The sequence below is a fragment of the Lycorma delicatula genome, chromosome 3 (genome assembly GCF_047948215.1).
Source record: "Lycorma delicatula isolate Av1 chromosome 3, ASM4794821v1, whole genome shotgun sequence".
NCBI lineage: Eukaryota > Metazoa > Arthropoda > Insecta > Hemiptera > Fulgoridae > Lycorma > Lycorma delicatula.
In genome coordinates this window covers 76547015-76563373 of record NC_134457.1, presented here as the reverse complement: position 1 = coordinate 76563373, position 16359 = coordinate 76547015, and the positions used below count along the sequence as shown (strand labels likewise).

Below are 16359 nucleotides of genomic sequence, written 5' to 3'. Positions count from 1 at the left end.
AACACTAGAAAAGTTAATTGACGTTGAAGCTGCATATTCTGTTAGTGCCAAGAAGTGTATGCGACGCCTATCTAGCCAGTCTGGTCTCTGTATTGGTAGTACCCACATGGCATTGCGCAAGTGTTTAAAGATGCATTCGTACAGAATTCGTATTGTTCACGAATTCTTACTTGCAGACACTGGAAAACATGTACCATTCTGTCAGTGGTTCATGTCATCTGTAACGCCAAATGGGAAAGAACTCGATGATTGGTTTTGGTTTGACGAGGCATGGTTAAACTTTGATGGATACATGAATGCACAAAATTCAAGCATTTGGCGTACGGAAAATCCACATCAGCTGCACGAGTCTCCTCTGCGCGGAGAAAAAGTGGGAATTTGGTGTGAAATGTCACGTAGGCGAAACTTCATGACATTTGTTCGTGGCACAGTGAACATTGAGCGCTACATACAAATGGTGCAAAATGTGTAAATACTACACCTCCAGACCGGCTAGAGTGCAGGTGATTTTAGCTGGACAATGCTATGGCTCATACAACCAAGAACACTATGATTAACTTGGAGCACTGTTTTCATGGACAAGTGATTTCGAAGGGGTTGTGGCCCCGTCGGTCTCCTGATATTTTCTTCCTGACTTTTTCTCGTGAAGATACTTTAAGGATGCTACTTACAAAACTCATCCTCACACCTCATTACCGAACTGCAGAGCGAAATTGAAGGATGTGTCGCTGAAATTTCTCAAGAAACGTTTCATCATGTGTTTAAGAGTATGCAATATCGTGTTCAAATAATGAGGCACTTTCAAAATGGAGGCCACTTTCAACAACATTTGTAACTTACTTATTTTCCCATAACGTTGCGTCACTTTTCGAACACTCTGTATATTATTCACAATTTTATCATAAAAGTACAATGATTCAGAATTTAAGTGCAAAAACTTTGTTTATCTAATAAAGATCTTCCGAGAGATAAAGAATTTAGCATTAACTTTTGTTGATGAGTTTTGAATTTGGGTGACGTTTTACGCTTGCCAGGTATATTTAGGAAAAGGCTGAATTAATAAAGATTAACATTTTAGGCTTTATATCAGCACAGATTTTCAAATTTCTTGAATTATTTAGCCATTTTGTTTGATTTGGATAAAAAATTATCGCTTTAATTCTAAATTTACTTTAAATTTTCTTCCAATCGTAATTGTAGAATAATTGCACGGATGGTAAAAAACACATTTATGAGCTCTGTGGAATTCGTTACATTCGTAAATATATTTCTAAATAAAAATCAAAGGGAAAATAAATAGTGATTAGTAAACAGATGATCTGCTTCGTAATTAATTAGAATGTTTACTTCATCTTTTGAAAAGTTCTTTATTAAAAAGTCTATTATCATATCAAGTCCTTAAAATTATTTTTTGCTGACTGGTTACCAAATATGAAAATATGCAAAAGGCATTATTTTACCTTTATTTAAAGAGGAATACTGTATTTGCATTCTTTTTCTTTTGATTAAGGAATAAAATGATGTAATTTATTTCCATATCAACCGAGAAAAAACAGTGTATTATAGAAAGAACAGAATTCTAGTTCATATTATCATTAACTATTATGATTGTAAAAAACTATCGTAACATAAAGTGTAGACATATAGACTTATCATACTTTGATAAAAGTAGACTGTATTTAGATCTGAAGTCTTATCGGTTCTTTTTCTGTGTTGCTTAGGTAACAATGTAACAGGTAACATAAGACAAAATTGTTGATTAAATGTGGGAAGTTGTTTAAAATTTTTATTTTAGAATGTAATTTTGTTAAAATATTTTTTCATTTACTGAAAAGCTGGATCATACGAGGTGGCATGGTTTTAATTACCATTTTCTTTTAAATAAGTTTTTTTTTAGATTTATCACATTTCGTCATAAGGATTACTGAATTATTTGAGAAAGTTAATTGACTCCATTGCTTTACCTTGAATCAAAAATACTTTAGCTAATACAAAAATTAATGATTTGTTTTTTAAATGTCCCAATGGAACTGTTAAGTTTTTAGCAAAACTAACCAACAAAATCATTTTAAACAGGTAAAATAAAATTGTTTAAGGTCATTATTTTAAAACAAAAGATATGTGACTAATGAAAGTGTTAACATGAACTGATTTATCGTTTCACAAAAATTACCGAGTTTTACAAGATTTAAAACGAGCTTTAAATTTTTTATACATTTAAAAATTCTTTGAATGTAGAAAAGCCTACTTTAAGTACTATTTAAATTATATGGATTAGACGGGTTTTGTTTTTGTTATATGATTATAATAATGAGCCGTTAGTAATTAAACAAGAGCGTGATTGTCAGCATTTTGCCTACCATGCAAATTAAATCACGTGACATCGACATTAATCCTACTGATATATATTACGTTACGTAGTGGCAGCAAGATCCACATTCCTGGACTGTGATAACGGATAATTGCACTCTACAGCTCCCCAGAGCAAAAATATGAGCCAATTACAACGTTACGTCATTTGTTCCAGATAAGCGCCCTTGGGTTCCCTTTATTGCTTAAAACGACTACACCCACCAAGTTACACCGCATTTTTCCGCTTTTATTGAATATAGTTTTGTCTGAACTACATACTGGTAAAATGAAAAAAAAATATCGTGACCCATGTTGCAAGGAAGAGTAAATCCTCAACGCGCGAACACAAACATATACACTAAAAAAGGTAGGAACTTGCTTCATTAAAAATAAAAATAAAAAATTGATTATGATACAAACGACAAATATATAATGTTACTATGAAGTGTATAAAGACTATTTATTTAACTAAGCAACTTATGAAGCTAGATACAAAGAACAGTTTAATTTTTTACAAGGTAATTTACATTATCTCAAGATATTTAATATTTTAATATATTTCTAAGATTTTTTATTGTGAAAGAATAAGACAGAATAAAACAAAAATTGTCTTGAATTTTTAAATTATAGGAAATTTTAAATTATAAGAAATATATATATGTCTTCTATTTAGGATCGCTGATAAGTCTAGTAACATTTCAAACAGTATTACTTACGAAATTTCATTATTTTTCCTATGTTTTTGAGTGCTAATAAATGGCCAATAAGAGAGATTTTAGGTACTGCAATCAAGTCTCCCTACGCTTGATACTCCAACAATGATATACATCGTAGTCGAAACTCAAGATGTTATTCGAGTACTGCAGATGTTCTATTTGGTATATAGATATACGATTGAAAATTTAATACGAAGGTTTAAATTAAAAAAAGGCAATATGTAATTAATAAACCCGGAAGTACGCCAAAAGAGAAAACAAAAGTTATTGCTCAATTTTTAGTTAAGGAGAGCATTTTTTTCTAAATACGATACAGAAGTTTTTCTAAATGTTCAATAGAATTGTTGATTGTAATAGAATCCAGAAGATCATTCAAAAAATTACGTATACAGTTATATAGTTGTAAAATAACTAGCTTTATGCTTCCAGATTTAAGCCAAGGTATAGATAAGAAATTTGATATCTAAATCTGTGGGTGAAATACATCTTTTGAGTGATTAATTGATTTTACTTTAATTGTTTCTTTATTTAACAATTTACCCATATTTTATAAAAAAATATTTCTTTAATGTATACAATTTTAGACTTATCCATTTTATTAGAAATAATTGGATGATACGTGGCAAATAAATTATTAAAACGTCTATTATTATCATGACTATTCATCATTTAAAACAGTTTTTTGCTAATAAGGAGCCAAAGTTCAAATGAATTAAAGGTACGACAAATCTGATCTGGTTTTCACAAACCATGTTGAATATCTTTCTATCCGCGGATAGAAATATTGGTGTCTCAGAAACGATCACCTGATAGTATGTTTTTCATATTAAGTGTAAATAAAATTACAATTCACTGCTCTGAAATTTCTTATATATTTATTCTGTCTAATAACTATAACCTATATCAAATTGTAGCAATCCTATTCTTATTTATTTTTATGAAAAAAGAAAACAATTCTATTATGCAATTAATATCAAGCCTGACAAGGATTTAAATCAAGAATCTTCTGGAACAAAGGTAAAGAACTTGATGCAATTACTACAATAATATAAAGTACACTAATACAAAGTATAAAGTACCATCCAATAAACAACATAAAGATTACGGATTTAATATTTATTCTCCTATGATTATGGTTTTTTTTTTAACATGATTATTTTGTCAAAAGCACTTCTACATACTCGTATTTTGTTGTGTAGTAATAATAATAGAACAGCTATTACATTGAACTATTATATAAAATTCTATTAGAAATTCATAAAATATCTAAATCCAACCCTATTTTAAGTTAATTTCTCAAAACGTATAAAAAACTATTAAGTTTTAATAGTTTTTTATTGTTTAAACGACTTCCTTTGTTTATTATATGAAAGTTTTCAAAATTCTGAATTAGTTAGTAGGACCTTTAATAGCACATAATTGTTGGTAGCAGCTGCCTTAAAAAAGAAAGATTAAGGAACCTCTTTAGAATGTAATTCAACAATATAAATTCGATCTAAGTAATTTTCTCCGTTAATTTTGTTGATTTTGTCAAATAATAGTAGCGAGAAATAACCCATTAAACGAACAGTACAAAAATTACAGAGGTAAAATTCGATGTCATACAAAAGGCTTTTTTTAACCAGCTTAAAAAGAGTGGCATTAATAACAATTTACCAATAATTCTACTAAAGAAGATGCGCCTTGAAAAGATATTTATATTGAATTTTAAAGTGTATCGTATATAATTTAATAGCAGTTTAATAATGCTGTTTAAAACCTATTATTAAAAGTCCTTGATGTACCTATAATGGCAATATCTTAAGCTGATTAAAAAAATATTGTTAACTAAATTTTTTTTTTTTACCAGAGGTTTTTTGAACTCAAAAAATCTCTGGTAATATTTCATTTACGGTATATAAAAAAAAAAAAAATAAGTCAGTTCAGATTGAAGATGTGATAATATTAATAAAACTCCTATTTTAATTTAGACTGTATTTCTCCTCTCCTGCAGCAGGAGTTTGGATGATTGCAACTATTTAAAATAATGATAATTAATAAAATTAACAATTTTTTTTTAATCGGTACAAATTGATGAAGTTCATCATTTCATTTAATTCATTTAAATTTTTAGAAAAATCTGTTTTCTTACTTTTCATTGTATCTCAAACTGGAAGTGCAAAATCTCGTAACAATAAAACTTAACGCAGAACTAAAGGAGACAGGATAAAAGTATGCTACTATTAGAGGTTTAAAGGAGATGAACTAATCTCCATGGGAAATCAGATAATGATCATACACTAGTGTATTGTTTGACTGGCTGTCATTTAATCATTAAGTCAAAAGCTTTTCCTCATCCTCAAAATGATAAAATTTTTGAATAAAAGGTATATAGTATTAATGTAGTAAGAGAACGTATTAGAAGTGGATTAGGAGGGATCTAACTGTTCAACAAGGTTCCAGTAGGACACTGCTACAATTTATTATTGGCTCTCTCATGAGACAGCATTAGTTTCATGGATAATATGAAACGGCCTTTAATTATCCAATATTGTTTCACTATTAACCATACTGTTTTATAATAATTCTTATTCAGTTTTAATTAACACAATTTAAAATAATTATTAAAAGGTTAAGTATAATTCATAATACTTATAAGGATTTTATTACGAAGCGTCCAGGTGAACTATATTACATCGGTGTCTATGTGTTGTTAGAATTACTCATCAATCTTTTCCTAGTCGTTTTTATGTAACACAGTCAGTTAGTTAAAGATTAATATGACAATGACTACCTAGATAATAAAATTAAATTTTTTTTCTTTACCAATATTTAACTATTTTATGGAATTAATTATTGCAATAAATTTCTTAATTTATCACGTAGAAGCTGTAATCACAATTATATGGTACTCAATAATAATATTATATTATACTTAGAATTTGACGGTTATGAAACCTCAACAGGGAGAATAAATATCTTCAATGAGCTTTCAGCTCAATGATAAGAGGAACCTTTTGTGGAGTGATCGCATATGAAATATGGTACCCATTAAAAATTGCATAGGCAAAATCACTACACCAAATCACGCAAATATCAAGGACACAATAACTCTGAAGATTTCGGTATGCTTAGTGCGGTTTTACTGGGAGTCTTAGTAAAACAATAAAGACTTTTTCAAAAAGAGGATCAAGGAAAGGGAAACAAATTGTCGATCGTAAGAAAGGACGGATCTACTCACACAGGGGTCGTCAGGGAAAAGAGATGTCAACTTGTTTTAAAGAGTATATTAAGATCTGCTTCGGTTAGTGAATATATCGCTCCAACAATCTCCCGTGAAGATAGGGTATTTTTGCCTTAGATGGGAACACATTAATCGTCAACAATTTTGCATTGATCTTCTCATTGACATGTGCTGCAAAAATTTATTTTTCATATAAAAGACCATCTGAGATCAGATATTACTTAAAATTATCATATTGTAAAACGAATGAAAACTAAAGATCTGAACTTAATTTTTGTCATCTCTATGAAAATTACCGATTGTAGGAGTGTGAGAATTGGTGAATTCTCTACTGTGCGTTAAATCATTATTGATGATGTGTGCATTGTTACTTGTACCAATTGAAATTCAAACTTTATATTTTAGTAAATTTTTTAATTTTTGGCAAATTGTTTCAATGAAAGATGTCTTATATTTTTGAAAATAAGTTTTTTGAGTTTTAATCAATTATTTTTTCAAAATATTTAACAATGTATCACTACTCGGGTCAAATAGGATAATAATATCTTAACACGATAACAGAGAATAACTGTCTTCAGTTTAATAAAGCTAAAACAAATTTGTGTTTCGACGTAACTGAAACAGTTATGCAAAGTACATCACTGTTCACAATTTTGAGGCTGTTTTCAGTTATGGGGAGAGAAAAATAATAGTAAATCAATTTTTTTTAAATCCTTAAGCAGAATCATACTACAGTATATCTTGGGGCGAATGATAGGGTCTTGGCCTTTCATCCGAAGGTCCCGGATTTGAATCCCAGTCAAGCATGGCATTTTCACACGCTGCAAATTTGTTCATCTCATTTTCTGAAGCAATACCTCGTTAGGTATTGCTTCCGCGACCACCGTTGTGGTCGCGGATTTCCAAGCAAATTGCTGTTCTAATCGGTACTAGCCGTGGAATACAGGAAGGAATATCCGATCAAGTAAATATTCCAGAATCTGATAAATAGTGAACAGGAGCATCGAGGTAGGAAAATCAAAGTTACTAAGTACTACGACTTCACATAAAACCGGTTTTATAAAACCGACATCACATGTATTGTTCTCAACATATTCAGAGAAATCTTTCCTATTCTCTTTCTCGGGTATTTTTGAGTTCAAATATTACCGAAAATAGGCAGAGCTTTATTTTACCGATACATTCATTCCCTTTGTTTTTTCTACGAACGACGATCAATTAAATAGTAAGTCATCTTGTTCAAGGAAAATAAAACGCTTTTATTTTAATAAAACGCAAGGAAGAATAAGACGCTTTTAAAGAGGAATTTGACGAGTTTGTACGATTTTTTATTTATTTTGATAAAACATATTTGAACGTAGGACATACCGTAATGCATCCCTGGCAATCTGAATATAGTAGATCATCATCATGAAGGTGGTTTCCTGCTAGGAGAATCAGCTTTAGAAAAACATTTACTTAGTTTTAAAAGGTAGTTAATTACTGATGAAGAGGCGAAGTTAAAAGGCACATAAAAGTCATATTTTCCAATTTAAGAAGAAAGCATGATGGAATTAGATACTATGAAGAATGATGGTTTTTTTCGAGTTATGCTTTATCTATGCTTCTATCCAGTGGCATCTTAGAAACGGATAAGGCTTTAATAATCATGGAGAATTTGCTTATATAAGTTGGAAGAAATTTTAATCTTCAACGATATTTGACAGAGAAAGGATTTTAATCGGTGCAATTTGGATGTATGCGAATTTCACCGGATCTTGACGTTATGACACGTAAGAACCCAAAAAACCAAAAAAAAAACCAGAAGAAACTTTCCGTATATTAATGTTCGTATGTACGTGAGTGTTTTCGGTGTCGGTATCTAAAACACCTTATATCACCAGAACTACTGCACCGATTTTTTTCAAAATTGGTCACATTATTTCTATATATGGAGCATTAATGCCATTAAATTTTCAACTTAAAAGGTCAAAGGGATAAGGCTGTAGACGAAGATCACCCTTAGTATCTCGAGATTTCGCTTAATCATGGTCATATTTTTCTTAGGCACATTTGTTAGTAATAAAAAAAAAAACAATATCTGCAAAATAAAGTTTCCCAAAATCGCAGCCCCGTCCCAAAAATTTCTGTTGTAGTCATCTGCTATGGTGTGACGTTATAGGTGAGCGGTAGAATTATATAAGTTAATAATATTTAAAGTATAAAAAAGTAACAGTCTGGTTGGGCTTTGAACTCGATCGCCCGGTTGACTCGGTGCCTGGTGCGTTAAGCCTTGCAGCTATACCAGCTGCCGACCGTACAAGCGAAATTTGTCCTATGTAAGTTGTGAAAATAAATTTTTTTAGTTAGTACCGACCGTTGCCGCTAGTACTGTCACACCCACGTGAATTAAATACGGTATGCGCACGCGCTTTAATTTGAATCATTGAATTAAATAAACCAAAAAAAAACATTATATTTAAAAAAAAAGATTAATATTTAAAATTAAGTTGTGTGAACGCGGCTTTAGTCGCATGACGGGAAAGTCCTAAAACTATGTTGTCAGCTTTTTTTTGTGAATATTCAAAATTTTTTTGTACTCCTAATTAAGAGGTACTCTTAAAGTCTCAAATTATGAAACAATAATTGATCAATAATACTAGTCTACACGTAAGTGGTTAATACTACACCAAGCAGTAATTTATTCTAAAACAGAATTTTAATGTCCGATTAGGAAGGAATAATGATAAATTACACTAGTTAAAAATATATTTTACTATTCAGCTAATAAAAGTACTGAACCAAATTTTTCAGTGTTTTTCTAAAGTGCTTTTTAAATAAAATAATTATTGCTTAGAAATTATCTGATAATAAGAAAATCGTTTGTTGAAAAATTCCATTTTTAAAAAATTGTAATTTTACATAGGGATATAGTCAAATTAATCTAAAAATTACACAAAACTTATGAGTTTTATTTGATTTTCCTTCAGTATTTTGGTATAATTTTTTAGTAATGAAAACTGAATTCATATATGTAAGAAAGTTGATTAAAAATAAAATAAAAACATCCTTAATTTTTTATAAAACTTATCCTGTGAATTACAAAGCGTTAAACTGGTTGACAAAATGTAACACTTTTAGTGAAGTTGAATTATATGTCTTTCTGATACATAGAAAGATAAAACCCTTTACTTACTAGTAATCAAGTAACTTGTTGCGCTTCAGGGGAATGTAATACGGTTTTTTCTATTTCTGAAGATAAATAAGACTGGAGTAATAATTATTAGCAGAATAGATGAAATCAATATTTTAATCGTCAGTCTTTGAAATGCCGTTTAAATTTAATTAAACTCTAGATATATATTTTATATTCTCTCTTATTACATTGAATATGTTATGAATAAAATAAATTGAAGTAATCGCTGTTGAAGTGCAATATATACTCAAGAATTGTCTTTCTGTTAAAAATAACACTGAGTCTTGGAGATAGAATGTTCTTTTTTTACCATTAATTATTAAATTACTGGGATTAGTCAATCGAAAAGTTAACCAGAAGATACAATCGATTAATAAAAAACTATAAAATAAACTTTTATAAAAAAATACCTTAAAAATGGTACTAAATAGATAATTTTTTTTAATTCTTTAAATTTTAATTTTTAAAAATGAAAGCATGATTAACAACATATAACTCCAAAGATTTACAACTAATAATTTGGCACAGAGTTTAAAATATCAAAATTAAGGAAGTATGGGAAAAATACTGTCGCGTGTTCGCGGTTCGAAAAGGATAATGAGAAACTATCAAACGTAAAAATTTGTTACAGATACAATTTATTATCCTAAAGACACATAAAAAAAATAAATAATAATAATACGTTTATATAAAACGCAGAATAGTAATTTAAACAAAAATGACAAGATTTATTTAATGACATTTAAATTATAAAAACTAGAATACAGTCCAATTTATGAATAACGTTATAAATGTCCAACGGAACCTAATATTTCATCAAAAACAGGATAACACTAGCAAGCGTTAAAGTTCATAAAATTCAATTTTTGCAAGTATTATAACTTTTACCAGTATTTGAACAAATTGCTTCATATTACGATTCTTTGTACAAAATTTCATCGAAATCGGTTTATCAAAGTTATTAAGCTTCAAACACGCCAACACACGTACATACGTAGGTAGGCAGATTGCCCTTCATGTTTTTTGGGGCATCACTGGGTCATGAAACACCGAAAAATATAAAAAAAACCATTCCCTATTTTTTTTACTGATTACTATACGTTCCTTCTTGCAGCGTAGCTCTGTAACTATGATGCCAGGAAAGTAAAAATCATTCAACCAACAGCAGTAGAAATCAATTTTGTTTTTAGATTCATCTCCTTAGTCTAACTGGTAAAATACATTACAATTTTTAATAGGATTTAAAAAATAGAGGTTGTCATGTTAAATGATAAACTTCATTGCCAGCTAGAATAATATTTTTTAGTTAATTACAGATTTTTCAGAATCGATTCTAGACATAACTTTTCCTTCTCTTGTTAAACCAAGCAAGGCAGGTTAGCCAGGATAGCTTTTTTTTAGGCTTGTAGACCGCCGTTAGGTACTGCTTCAGAGGATCTAATGAAAAGCAATTTTTTAGCGTGTGAAATGCCTTGCCTAACCGGGATTCGAACCCGGTACCTTCGGATGGAAGGCCGAGATGATAAAAGCAAGGATAGCTAAAGGTAACTATCCTAAATGGTAGGCTAAATCAAAGGTTGGTAACACTGATCATTACCAGATAGACACCTTAAGTTAATTGCCCTAGCAGGAAGAACAAGTATGAACCCAGTAGGGGCAGAATATTCAGTTAGTACAATAAAATCAGAACAATCAAGCCGGTTCTTCCTGATGATTGTAATAATCATAGTGTTTCCTTTTAATCTAACCGCAGACATAAAGGAATAACCTGCAATAAACATGTTTCAATACTTACAAACTTTTGTGATAAAAAAGTAAATCCTCCAGATATTTTTATATCAATTAAAATTTATAAAATTAATAATAATAATAAAGCAAATGTTTTTTTTTTGTTATTTAAATATTTCTCTTTCTTAATTTTTTAATCTTCAATAATTTTTTTTTTTTAAAACTGGAGCTTAGTTATTCAAATTTATTATATATTCTAATTTATTAAGTATTATTTTAAAGGATTATTATTATCTACATTATATATACGAGTATATAAAATAACATGCACGTCATTCATAATTAACGCCCAGCAAAGACTAATGAAAGCAAATTGATGAAAATGTATATACTCATTCTAGCAGAGTAACTTGCACGGAGTTCTTGCGAAGTGTGCGGTTAACTGTACACTGAGATAATATTTTTCGAAATTCCCAGTTCAAAAAATTAATTTAATTAAATTAAATTGAATAACGAATTTTTGAATTTAATGGAGTTTACAATTTTTTTTTAATTTTTCGGTAAAAATGTTGATATGAACTTGATTTTTGGTGTGTGTATGCTTCATGTGAAATCTAAAAACCAATTTCTAGATTTTTCGGAATTCGACCTTGAAAGGAGTGAAGAAGAAAAGTAAAACATTCTGAACAATCTTTGTAAATTTTCCACATTTCCGACTGTACTAAACGAGATATTCATAAGATATGGGCTTGAAAATAGTCTTCAGATAGTATCAAAAAACCATTTTCGGTTTTTTTTTTTAATTTTCGATTTTTTAAAGAATATAACAATGCACAGCGCAGAGGCTCAACCAACACAGACACTACCACTGTTATTTATGTGTGACGCGACTGGCTGCAACCGTTTCCGGTAATTTTTGACTTATAAAATAAATTTTAGTTAGATTAAGTTTTAATTTAATTCAGTTTAATAGCTTTTTATTTAATTTTATCATTTTAACTTAGTAAATTTAGTAATTTTCAAAATCCAAACTTCATCCTGCCGCCATTTTGGGTACAGACATCGTACTAAGTTTTTATTTATATCATTTTTTTTTTTATCTTAAAAGGACCATTAAAATGATGTATCCTACAAAAGGTGTTAGTATGTAAAATATTAGTTACAACCCTAAGATGGAGTTGAAATTCTATTACTTGTCTAAATGTAAAGCAGTTGACCGATACCTTATCCTGAAAGTTATAGTGTTCTATCTAGAACGGTTTTAAATTTTTTGATGTCAAAAGTTTCCATACATTTGACTCCGTATGTATAAATATATATAAATTCTATTAGTTAAATCACTAGTACAAAACACTGATATAAGACACATCTTAGCTTAATAGTTCATCAAAGTACTTTCACGGGGTACCACATCCTCAGCCATGATTGAAATAATTCCGTTATTGCATAATAAAAATATTAAAAAAATAATTCTAAAATAATGATAATTGAGTATCATACACGAGTGCTGCTATTTGTTGCAGTTTTTATAAGAATGTCTCCCTCAAAAACTTATGGTTTATCAGATGGAAATTTTGTTTGTATTTATATACGTAATATTTTTCTAACATATTTAATTTTATGTCATCTTTGTTCTTTTCTAATATCTCTAAATTGTTTTGTTAATACCAGAAATAGAAATATTTATTAAATGGTCTACCGTATTAGATAAACATAATCTATTACTTTATATATATATAAACTATAGCGAGATTTTAAGGAAAAGTGTTTCATTAGTTCAAAAACCTAAAAATTTTATGGTTAATGATTTAAAAAAAGAAAAATATTATAAAAGCAGTTTGTAATAAAAAGGACTAAAATTAAAATGAGAGAGTCGTATATTTTAAGCTGTGAACGTCGTTCGCGATTCTTTATGTTCTTGTGGTAATAAAAAAAAAATAGAGAGGATCTTATTCTTTACCTTGTTTCGGACATAATATATTAAAACAAAATTGCTTCTCTGTATCGCTCACTAGAATATCAATCTTACGTAGAATACACTCAGGCACCAAAGTTAAATAATTCCACACAGTGCACCTGTTTGACTTTTATATAAGACGACTATCCCTTTTTTATATTCCTTGAAATAACTAGGAGTTGAATTAAAAACAGAGTTCGTAATCTTACTGTTAAATTATTTATCCAGGAAGTCGGATGAAACTTATTCTATGTAAATATATAACAATGTTTTATAACAGATTATACGTTCTCTGATATTAATAAAAAAAAGAAATTCTTCATAGCAACGTAATTGTGCACTTATGTATTAAATAAATTAAAATCTTTTTTCTTTTATAAGAAAGAGAATAAAAGTTTAATGAAAAGATTCTACTCACCAGGCATGATAGAAACGGTTTTAAGTGCTCTCAACACACGAAACGTTCTCAAACCTGCTAAATTTCCAACCTCCATTCCTATAGTAGCGTAACCTGAAGTTATGACAACGAAATCAAGCCAATTCCAAGGGTTACGAAGGTATGTGTATTTATTCAATATAAATCCCTTTGCTATTGATTTTATTATCATCTCTGCTGTGTATATTGCAAGGAAGATGTACCTAAAAAAAAAATTAAATAAATTTTAGTCAATTAGAAACAAATAGATATTAAAAAAGAAAACATATTTATTATTATAAAGTAAAAATTTATAGTAATTTTCACATTTCCTTAATTATCATCAATATGAGCATCAGGATATGAACAATCCTGATGCTACATCAAAAACTTTCTATCCATCTTGCCCCAAGACTTCACGCTCTCTTTCACAATCTGGATGGTATTTTTTCTCTTACAGAATTTTATTTCACACCTCTTAATGATTAATTCCTTCAAGTATTCATTAAAACTTAAAATTATTTTTTTCATTTTTAATAACCTTAATACTTTTAACTCATTATTTACAATTAATTGAATAAATAATTTTCAAATTTACTTTTCTAAGGTTTTCATGATTTATTTGTAGTAAGGGGTATATACCAAAGCCGTTTATAATAAAAAGGATTAAAATGAGAGAGTAGTATATTTTAAGCTGTGAACATCATTTATGACGTTTCATATATATATATATATAAATACGTACGTGTTTCGTTTAGAATCTAGTTAAAATCTTCCAAATCTTACCGTAACGGTAAGATACCCAGAATAACGGTAACAGGAATAGCGGTAAGATAACGGTAACAGGTTTTTCCCAGAAAGAAGAAATAAAAGAAAGAAAAAGAATCAAGAAGGAACAAAGAAGGATTCATTATTTAGAATAACGGGTCCGATTAACAATTTGTTCTTTGAAATATAGACAATGACACCTCTAAAAGCTCCTGTTCGATCAGTTGGATTATCGGACCGGAAAAAGAACTTATAGAAAAACGTAGAAGGCGCGGACAATTAAAATTATTACGCTTGAATCAAAAAGACGGTCGAGTATTGGTTCTGCAGGCCAGGAGGTATAAATACTGCTGGGGACCAGCGGACAGTAATCAGTAATTTGGCAAGTCCGAGTTTGGTGCACCGTGCGATAGAAGCGATAACAGTAAGTGGTTGGTAACAATGACTGAAGTATGCGTCATAAGTATACCGTTTTTGACAGTGGTTAAAACAAGAAGCTGTTCGGTGAGTTTTTTGTAAATACGTAGGATTGGAAATGACAGTATTTTATTCATTTATAAGTGTAGAGTAGTTCATTTGTAAACAGTTAAAGTAATAATACTTGCAGAGAATGAATTGTATCAGCTTCAGATTCGTTTGTTGTTATCTTATTATTAATTCAGTATTAGTTGCTCATTATACATTTTTTATTATATCAAATAGTTTTTAGTTATTTATAATTTAATTGTCATTAAATCAATTTTGTTTGTGTTTGAATTATTGTTTTGTATGTAATATTATATATATATATATATATATATATATATATATATATATTATTATTATTAATTTTATCTTATATATTTTTAGAGTAATAAATTGTATCTATAAGAAGTTTTTACTTTTGTTAGTCTTTCAAAATTCGAACCGCGAACACACGACATTACGTTTGTATTTAGTCTCTGTGGACTTCATTCAGACCAAACATAAATTATTTATTATATATTATTATTTATTACGCCTAACAAAAATTCGTGTGTTTTTCGACCCTAATCTTTTTTTTTTGCCCCAGATTTCTCAAAAACTACTAAAATTAAAGTTTTAGGACCCATTTTTTTCAGTTTTTTAGATCATATTTCGTATAAAATCACCAAATTTAAGCCTTAATTTGGGTCCCATGAATTTACAGACTGGTTTAATCTTATCGAAGGCGAAGAACTCAGGCGAAATCTTTCGTCAGCCGACATTAGCTAATGAAGCATTTCCGAACGTATTTTATCTAGTCTTTTTTCTTTATTTTCACCAGTAAAATATGTCCTGAAAGATTGTCACGTTCTTTCTGAATCAATCTGTATGTATACATATATATATGTATATATATATACAGTTGGCAATTACCTACATCGGGTGCGTCCCGTGCGAACTCTCGCTGGCTTTGCAAGAGTAAAGTCGGAGGGAAGTGGGGAAATAAAATACCGTGGATAAAAACCTACCCCCCTCCCAATGTTATTCCCTTCTCGGAAGGATTTAATGGAATAGATGTCAATGTCCCAGCCATCATCCTGATAGTACTCCACAACATGTCTAAGGATATGGTGATCAGATGCCCCTATCCCAGTTATACTTCTATCCTAAATCATCCACGTTGGTAGGATCATGAACGCTCAACGGCTCCGAAGAAGGAAGAGGATTTCCCAACGGCGGAGGAGGCGGAAGAGCCTAGAGAGGCATCTCAAATAAACTTCCTTGCATGCTTGCAGGCAGTAACCTTGCTAGGCTACAGTTCTACCACCAAGCTTAACCTGCACACTGCTAGTAATATGGCCAGGGGATTAATGAAACTTCTGGCAAGCATACATAATCCTCAGAAAAAAATCCAGAATCAATGGTAAATAATAGAAAACGTCATAAAAATAGGAAATTTGGAATATTGGATACACTAAAATTACGTTAATGGAATGTTAGGGGAATAACTAATAAAATTGATTTATTGGATAGAGCTCTACTAGAAAAAATAATAGATGTTACATTAATAACGGAAACGAA

The 16359-nt window shown here is 29.7% G+C and overlaps 1 protein-coding gene across 1 annotated transcript in view; it reads right to left on the bottom strand.

Moving 5' to 3' along the window:
• NaCP60E (Na channel protein 60E) overlaps positions 1 to 16359 on the bottom strand; it is a 934708-nt gene that overhangs the window by 372582 nt on the left and 545767 nt on the right. The window contains exon 3 of the mRNA XM_075359144.1: positions 13570 to 13790. Coding sequence (XP_075215259.1) covers positions 13570 to 13790 — 221 coding nt within the window. The remainder of the gene's footprint in view (positions 1 to 13569; positions 13791 to 16359) is intronic.